Raw genomic sequence first — 9,093 nt, forward strand, 5'->3', positions numbered from 1 at the left:
AAGCCTCCAGTGAAAGCTTCCAGCTAAGTGTGGAGACACCTGGTCTAAAGGTTAAGGCACCAGGTTAGAAAGCAGGGGACTCTGAGTTCAAATCCCACCCTATCCAGGAAAGACAGCTGGGCAAGTCCCCCTCTCTCTCTCAGCCAACTCACCTCACAAGAAAATAGGAGGAGGAATATTATGCATGTTTGCTGCCTTGAGTTATTTGTAACAAAATAATAATAAAATTGGATGGGAGGGAAGGAAGGAAGAAATGAGAGAGAAAGGAAGGAAGAAAGAAAGATTATGCACCTGTTACAAAGAATAATAACAAATTATTCAGGAAGGGACCTTGGAGATCTTCTAGTTCCACCCCCTGCCCAATCAGGAAACCCTAGACCATTAGCGGCAGTCCAACCTAGTCTTAAAGACTTCCAGTGATGGAGAATTCACAACTTCTGGGGGCAAGTAGTTCCATGGATTAATTGTCCTCACTGTCAGGAAATTTCTCCTTAGTTCCAGGTTGCTTCTCTCCTTTTTTTTAAATTTTTAAACAAACACAAACAAACAAAACATGTAACATAAAAGCATCTTCAATTACATACAGTGTCTCAATTGGTTACAGAGTTTCTATGCGACCTCCATGGTCATCCCTTAAACTTTATCTAAGGTCACATATTGTCAATCAAACATTTTGCTTCTCTCTCTTGATTAGTTTCCCTCCGTTGCTTCTTGTTCTGCCTTTGGTGTGCTTTGCTTGTTATCGTTTTTCAAAGGAATGGAAGTTTTCCTGGGGGCTGGAGGGTGGGGAGGGGGGTCTTCCTTTCCTTCTCCCGTCCTTGGCAAGACCCTCCCATCTCCATGGCTGCACAGACTTGTGGGCAAAGTAGATTCCTCATTTTGGGAGGAAAAGATTTCAGCCAGCTTCTCTCCTCTCTGGCATCCTCCAGCTAAGCTCCCTATTGACTGGAGGCGGGGGGGGGGGGGGGGGGGCAGTCAGGGCCCCTTTCAGGAAGGGAAGGAGAAAGAAGCTGATGGGGGGTGGTGAGGAGGGGGCTTCTTGGCAGAAAGAAAGGCTGGTCAAGCAGGAGGCGTCCTGGACAGGAGTTCCTTCAGAAGGATGGGCTTTTTGCAAGTCCCCAGCCAGCCACAACTGCAAGGGTTGCACCTTGGAGGGGTTTGCAGGGGCCCCCTCCCCACTCTTGCAGGCAAGGAAGCTGTCTGGGCACAGGGCAGGACTCCCGGACACAAAGAGGGGCCCTCTTCTGTTGGGTTGGCACAGCGCTGGAGTCCTCCTTTGCAGTCCAGGGACAGAGCACATGTGTGTATGTGTGTGTGTGTAAGAGAGAGGGAGGGGAGGGAGAGAGAAAAGAGAGAGAGTGCATGAGAGCAAAAGAGAAAGAGAGGGAGAGGGAGACAGAAAGTGTGTGAAAGAGAGAGTGATTGCATGGGAGCAAATGAGAGGGAGAGAGAAAGAGAGAGACAGAATTTGTGTGTATGTGAGAGAGAGACAGAAAGAGAGAGTGAGAGTGGATGAGAGCAGGAGGAAGACAGAGAGTGTGAGAAAGAAAGAAAAGAGAAAGTGCATGAGAGCAAAAGAGAGGGAGAGAGAGAGAGACAGAAAGTGTGTGTGTGTGTGAGAGAAAGTGCATAACAGCAAAAGAGAAAGAGAAAGAGAGAGATATAATTTGCGTGTGTGAGAGAGTGAGACAGAAAGAAAGAGAGACAGACAGAAAGAGTGCGAGAGAGAGAGAGAGAGAGAGAGAGAGAGAGAGAGAGAGAGAGAGCAAGAGGAAGAGAGAGAGAAAAGAGAAAGTGCATGAGAGCAAAATAGAGAGAGAGCAAGAGGAAGAGAGAGAGTGAGAGAGAGAGAGAAAAGAGAAAGTGCATGAGAGCAAAAGAGAGGGAGAGAGAAAGAGAGAGACAGAAGTGTGTGTGTGTGTGAGAGAGAGAAAGTGCATAAGAGCAAAAGAGAAAGAGAAAGATAGAATTTTTGTGTGTGTGTGCGTGCGTGTGTGTGTGTGTGAGAGAGAGAGAGAGAGTGCAGGGGAGCCAAAGGGAAGGCGGGGGGGGGGGATCTTTCCAGAGCGGGCAGCCTCTTCCCCCCTCCCCTTTCCTCCATTCCCCTCCCACTCCCTCCTCTCCCCCCTCCCGCCGGAGAGCCCCTCTTCCCTCTTCGCCAGGCGCTCCCAAGCGGGCCGAGCGGAGCCAGCGCTGGGTCGGGGGGCGTCCTCGGTTGCAGGGAGGAGGAGGGGGAGCAGTGTGGCCCGTCGCCCGGGGCCAAGCCCACCTGGATCCCCTCCCTCCCTCCCTCCCTCCCTCCCTCTCCCCCCAGCCCCGCCAGAGCGGAGCCCCTTCTGCAGAATGCCTGAGCGGGATCGCGATGGGGGAGCCGGGCGCCGGCAGAAGACAGCGGCCGCCTAGTCATCCCCGGGGAAGGAAGGCGGTTGGGGTCTGGGGGCGCCCCCTCCGGCCTCTCGGCCCCCTCCAGCGCCGCTTCCCAAGGAGCCATGGTAATGAGAACGCCTTTGTTCCTCTTTTGCAGCCCCTCTTCTGCCCGAAGACCCCCTCCCAAAGACCAACCAAGGAGGCCAAGGGAGACCCCCACCCCCACCTCCAGCCACTGCTTTGCCCGACGCCCCCCCTCGGCCTCCCCTCCCCCGGCCACTTTAGCGCAACCCTCCATCTGATGCAGGAGAGCAAAACTTTGCGCGAGTTGAGCTCGCTCCGGCTTTGTCCCTTGCAGGCTGCGGGTCCCCCCAAAAGCGTTAGAATCCCCTTGAAAAGAGAGAGAGAGAGAGAGGAAATAACCCCTCCGTGTTTCCCTGAGCTTAGTGCCCTCCTCCAGGGCAGGGAGAGTCCAGGGGTGGGATGGGCATCAGCCAGGTAGGTAGGTGCTTAGCGCGGAGTTTTCCGAAGTTTCCCTGCAGCCATTAAGTGGGCGAAGGCGAACCGGCCTGGCAAACTTTCTCCCCGCGAAGAAGAAGAAGAGAAGGGAAGGAGGTGCTTTTAGGTAGGATTTGGGGCCAGGTGCACCCGAGGGTGGGTGGGAAGCCAGATCCTGGGTCTCCCAAAGGTGAGGGGGGGAGGGAAGGACCCCTCGGGGACCACCCAATGCCCCTGGCTGAGCGCCAAGCAAGCCTATCGGCCATGGCTCACCCCACCCTGGTTTCTGTGGCTTTGATCTATCCGGTGGGCACAAGAGAGAAGGCGCCTTTCGAAAGGGAAAACGGCTGCAGAGTTCCTGGGTTGGCATCAGAGCGAGACGGGTGGCTTTGGTGTAAACTGGCTGCCCCTTGGATTTCCCTTGCAAAGGGGCTGCCCAAGGCATGAAATCTTGGCAGTTGGAGGGGGGTCTCAAAATCTTGGTGATTGCAGGGGTCTCAAAATCGTGATGGTTGTAGGTCGATTGGCCTGCCCCACGTCGAAATCTTGGCAGTCGTTGGCGTCTCAAAATCGTGGCACTTGTAAAAGCCTTGAAATCTTGAGGCTTGTAGGTTGTCTGAGCTTAGTGGTTGAGCAAAAAAACCCCATGGTTTGACTTGGCAGCTTTGCGTGTCTAAGGCGTCCCATACCTCTGGCTCTTCTTTCTAGAATATATATATATATATATATTTTCTAGACATTTTCCCTGCTCCCAAAGAATGGAAGGCTCAGGCCAAAGGGCTCAAAATCTCCCCAGCAGCCTGCCAGAGCCCCAACTTTCTAGCAACCCCTCCTACCTCCTCCTCTTCTTCTTCCTCCTCCTCTTCCTCCACTTCCTCCCCTCATTCCTCCTCTTCCTCCTCCTCCTCTTCATTCTCCTTCCTCCACTCATTCCTCCTCCTCCTCCTTTTCCTCCCTCTATTCCTCTTTCTCTTCTTTCTCCTCTTCCTCCTCTTTCTCTTTCTCCTCCTCCTCCTCCTCCTCCTCCTCCTCCTCCTCCTCCTTCTCCTCCTCCTCCTCCTTGTCTTGGCTCTGCAGGGAGAAGTTTCTTTCTCACGCAAAATAAATAAATAAATAAGATCCCCCTCGCTCGTCTTCAGCAGCAGGAACAAAAGTTTGGCACTGGGCGGTGGAGATTATTAGCAGCTGTTTGGGAAGGCCTCCTGGGGGCTTGGAAAGCTTTGCGGCTTGGAAAAAAAGAAGCCTGGGACTTTGGATCCTGGAGGAAAAGGAGAGAGAGAGGAGGCGAGGCAATGGGTGGAAACTAACCAAGGAGAGAAGCAACCTAGAACTAAGGAGGAATTTCCTGAAAGTGAGGACAATTAACCAGTGGAACAGAAATTGCCTCCAGAAGTTGTGAATGCTCCAACATTGAAAGTCTTTAAGAAGAGACTGGACAACCATTTGTCTGAAATGGAACAGGGAATCCTTGACCTACGACCACAATTGAGCCTAAAATTTCTGTTGTTAAGTGGGACATTTATGAAGTGAGTTTTGTCCCCTTTTATGACCTTCCTTGCCACCCTTGTTAAGTGAATCCTTTCACTTGTTACATGGCTGTTAAGTGGCTTCCCCATGTATTTGCTTGTCAGAAGGTCACCAAAGGGGATCGTGTGACCCTCCCTCTCAACCGTCATAAGTACGAGGCAGTTGCCAAATGGCTGAGATCTTGATAGCGTGACCACGGGGCGCCGTAGTGTGTGAAAAACGATCCTAAGCCACTCTTTCCAGTGCCGTCGTAACAATCACTAAAGGAACAGTTGCAATTGCCTTGATGGGGGTCTCGTGCCTCAGCAGCGGGTTGGACTAGAAGACCTCCAAGGTCCCTTCCAACCTCTCTCATTCTATATACGTCCATGCGTGCATTTCCATTGCAGTTTCAAACGGGCAAAAGGAACTGTCTGGCCTAGAGAGGATGGGATTTCCCCAACCAGCCAGAAAGTCTCAGAGGCTGAAATTTTTCAGGGGGGGGGGCTCTTCCCTGGACCACAACCTTCCACACAGATTCAGGATTCCCCCCCCCCCCCCGGCTGGTGGTGGCCAGATTTCCAAAGCTGGAGGAGAGTTCATGAGGGCGGGAACTTGACTGCTTGTTTATCCCCGTTCCCAGACAGCTTCGTTCCCTACTGGCTAATTTCTGGATCATAATTCATTCTTCCTTCTCCTGCTCTGGCTGGGCTCCTTGTTCGGATTCCTGCCAAAATCGTTGCATCTGGGAAGAGTTCCTGCTTTGCGGAGGATGCAGGGGTGGTCCCAGCCGGAGGGGCTTTGTTCCCCCTTTCATGTCAGCGATGGTGGGGAGGCAGGCGGGTGAGAGGGGCTGGGGGGGGGAAAGGGGGAGTAGAAACAAGCTGCTTTTTCCAGGGTGGGGGGCCCCTCCGTCTTCCCACCTCGGAGGGTGTGATGGCTGTTGGCTTGCTGGCACTGCTGGAGGTGACCCGTTTGGGCAAGGGTCTTTTCATTAAAAAGAGGGGGAGGGGAGGGAGGGGGGAAACTCATAGAGTCAGCAGACTCTCTCTTAAGCTCGGAGGAGGGGGGGTGGAAAATCCGGATTTTCTGCAAGGGGAGGGCAGCCAGGGGGACTTGGCACAGCCCTGGGGGGTGTTAAGTAGAGGGGGGGCTTGATTTGGCTCTGTCTGCTTTTGGGGAGGGGTCTGGAAGGGAGGTACCAGGGAGCCAAGGGAGGGGATGTCCACCGTTTATTTGATTTAGCTCTCTGATTTTTATCCAGTGTTTATTACTATATAGAAGTAACTCAAGGAGGCGAACATGTCTAAAACTCCTTTTTCCTCCCCCCCAACAACAATCCTGTGAGGTAGGCCGAGAGAAAGGGACGGGCCCAAAGTCACCCAGCCGGCTTGCATGCCTAAGATGAGACTAGAACTCACGGCCTCCTGGTGATTGGCTTTCATGCCTTAAGGCAGGACTAGAACTGACCATCTACTGGTGATTGGACCAAAGTCACCCAATTGGCTTTCGTGCGTAAGAGGAAACTAGAACCCACCGTCCAGTCTCACCCTAAAGCGGGACTAGAACTCCCAGACTCCTGATGATTGGCTCAAAGTCAGCTAGCTATCTGGATCACACTGTTACTTTCATGTCTAAGGCGGGGACTAGAACTCACTGTCTCCAGGTAATTGGCCCAAAGGCACCCAGCTGGCTTTCATGCCTAGGGTGGGACTAGAACTCACGTCTCCTGGTGATTGGACCAAAGTCACTCAGCCACCTGGGTCACACTGTTACTTCCATGCCTAAACTGAGACTAGAACTTATCGTCTCCTGGTGATTGCACCAAAGCCACCCAACGGGCTTTCATGCCTAAGGCGGGACTAGAATTCATCATCTCCTGGTGATTGGCCCAGAATCACCCAGATGGTTTCATGCCTAAGGTGGCACTAGAACTCACCGTCTCCTGGTGATTGCACCAAAGCCACCCAATGGACTTTCATGCCTAAGGCGGGACTAGAACTCACAATGCCTGGTTTCTAGCGCGATCCTTTCACTGCTGGACCAAACAGTCTGTGCCAATCCTACCTTCATCTCCAACCTCAAGGAAGGAAGAAACCCTGGAAGAAAACAGAGATTTCCTCACTCAGGGACTTCGGGGTGTCTTAGACACCCCTTTTAATGAAACCCTAGAGCCGTGATGGCAAACCCGTGGCACGCATGTCAGAGGTGGCATGCAGAGCCCTCTCGGTGGACGTGTGTGCTATTGCCAGCTGCTTTTCTGGTTTCCGGTGTGCATGGTTTTTGTGGGTGCCAGAGCACTGGAAAACGGCTGAAAATGCCCTGAAAATAGCCCCCCAAGTGGCCAAAACCGGGCATGTGCATGCCGGCCAGCTGGTCTTTGGATTTCCGGCACTGGCATGCAAGCCTGTGCCTGTCGGTTTGGGCACTCGGTGCCACAATGGTCTGCCCTAGAGTCTGTCTCCCCTCCCTCAGACTCCTGGGCCCTGGGGGTGGGCCCACTTTCAATCTGGGTTCAAGAAACCTGAAGATGAAGGTGGGATCCAAGGCCAGGGGCACCATGCCAGGTGAGGTCTGGTGCCCCAAAGCAGCATCTCTCCCACTTTTAACCTCGTTCCTCACTGCAGTTCCTCGTCCTTCTCTCTTCCTCCCAGTTGCCCTCCATAATCAATGCTGGGAAAAATTTGGGAGTTTCCCCCTCCTCCTCCTCCTCCTCCCTTGGCAGATGATTTCAATTTGGGATATGTGTAAACAACTCCTCCAAAGCTTTGAGCTTTTACAAAAGATGCTAAAAATAGCTTCCAATGTGAGCCTGGGAGGATCTGCCCAGGATTAAAAGTCCCAAGGCTGAAATAGATCGCAGCCCCTGCTTTGTTCGGGGGGCCTGGGGGTGACCTTGGCATCGGCACCAGGCTGGCACCGGCTGTTGGGGAGGGGGAATCTGTCTTCCACACCCACCTCCCCTTTCGCAGGGCCCTGGAATGCCCCTTGCCAGCCCCCCCTGGACAAGGGGAGCTAAATTCAGTGTCTGACCTTCTGCAACCAGAGTGGCATCTGCTGTAGGTCAAGGTTGGCACCAGCCAGACAAAAGTCTGGGGTTTCTTGGCCCTGCCAGACTCAAAACAGCTAAAACCCACTTCCGTTCAGGCCCCGGTGCCATCCAAGGGTTTTTTTTTTCACCCGAGAGAGAGAGAGAGAGAGAGAGAGAGAGAGAGAGAGAGAGAGAGAGAGAGAGAGAGAGAGAGAGAGAGATAGCTTACTTTCTAGGGCACTGATGATGTTCCCTAGTTGGGTCATGAAAGATCTGCAAGAAAACAACCAAGCTCAGAGAGCACTAAAAAGGCCAGAATCATCATTCCTCTTCCTCCCTCCTCCTCTTCTTTCTCTTCCTCCTCTTCCTCCCCTCATTCCTCTTCCTCCCCTCATTCCTCCTCCTCTTCCTCTCTTCATTCCTTCTCTTTCTTTTCCTCCTCCTTTCTGAAAATTCTCCTCCCTTCTAGCACTGATGATGTTACCTAGTTAGGTCATGAAATGTCTGCAAGAAAACAACCAATCTCAGAGAGCACCAAGGACCCCAAAGTCATTCTCTTCCTCCTCCTCTCTGCAATTCCCTTATTCAGTGAGTTTTATCCCATTTTACAACCTTTCTGTCCACAGTTGTTAAGGGAATCACTGCAATTAAGTCTTTCACATGGGTACTCAGCAATTCTGACTTCCCCATGGCTTTGCATCCTGCTGGTCAGAAGGATGCAGAAGTGATTCTGGGACACTGGGACCGTCATAAATACGAACCCATTGCCAGGTGTCCGGATTCTGCTCAGGTGACCATTGGGATACTGAATGAACTGCTGTATTGCCTGAATCCTTATCAGTCAGGAAGCAGTCCTTACCAATCTCCCATCCATGCGATCAGCACCGGCTCTCCCAGTCCCTCTGCAAACAGAGGGTGTTGTGGCATGGCCCTCCCCCTCCCTGCTTGCATTACCTGGGCATTGCGTCTTGCCAACTCTGATGCCACCTGCCTGGGCTGCTACCAGGTGAAACCACTCCTAGCTACTGGCTACGGCATGCCTTCTCTCTTGGGAACGTAAATATAATAGAATAACAGAGTTGGAAGGGACCTTGGAGGTCTTCTAGTCCAACCCCCTGCCTAGGCAGGAAACCCTATACCGTTCCAGACAAATGGCTATCCAACATCTTCTTAAAGACTTCCAGTGTTGGGGCATTCACAACTTCTGGAGGCAACTTCTGTTCCACTGATTAATTGTTTTGTCAGGAAGTTTCTCCTCAGTTCTAAGTTGCTTCTCTCCTTGATTAGTTTCCACCCATTGCTTCTTGTTCTGTCCACAGGTGCTTTGGAGAATAGTTTGACTCCCTCTTCTTTGTGGCAACCTCTGAGATATTGGAACAATGCTATCATGTCTCCCCTGGTCCTTCTTTCTCTTAAGCTAAACATACCCAGTTCCTGCAACCGTTCTTCATATGTTTTAGTCTCCAGTCCACTAATCCTCTTTGTTGCTCTTCTCTGCACTCTTTCTAGAGTCTCCACATCTTTTCTACATCGTGGTGACCAGAACTGGATGCAAATATTCCAAGTGTGGCCTTCCCAAGGCCTTATAAAGTGGTATTATCCCTTCACGTGATCTTGATTCTATCCCTCTGTTGATGCAGCCTAGAACCGTGTTGGCTCTTGCAATCCCAGTTGCTAGTTCTCCAGCGCTG

General features: G+C 52.1%; 1 protein-coding gene across 1 annotated transcript in view; it reads left to right on the top strand.

Annotated features, from left to right (window-relative positions):
- Positions 1-2,144: 2,144 nt before the first annotated feature.
- The window catches only part of KIAA1755, a 48,797-nt gene continuing 41,848 nt past the window's right edge, over positions 2,145-9,093 (top strand). Inside the window, exon 1 of the mRNA XM_081948093.1 lies at positions 2,145-2,492. Coding sequence (XP_081804219.1) covers positions 2,490-2,492 — 3 coding nt within the window. The 5' untranslated portion in view covers positions 2,145-2,489. The remainder of the gene's footprint in view (positions 2,493-9,093) is intronic.

This window comes from Natrix helvetica (assembly GCF_964273705.1).
Source record: "Natrix helvetica genome assembly, chromosome: 3".
Taxonomy (NCBI): domain Eukaryota; kingdom Metazoa; phylum Chordata; class Lepidosauria; order Squamata; family Natricidae; genus Natrix; species Natrix helvetica.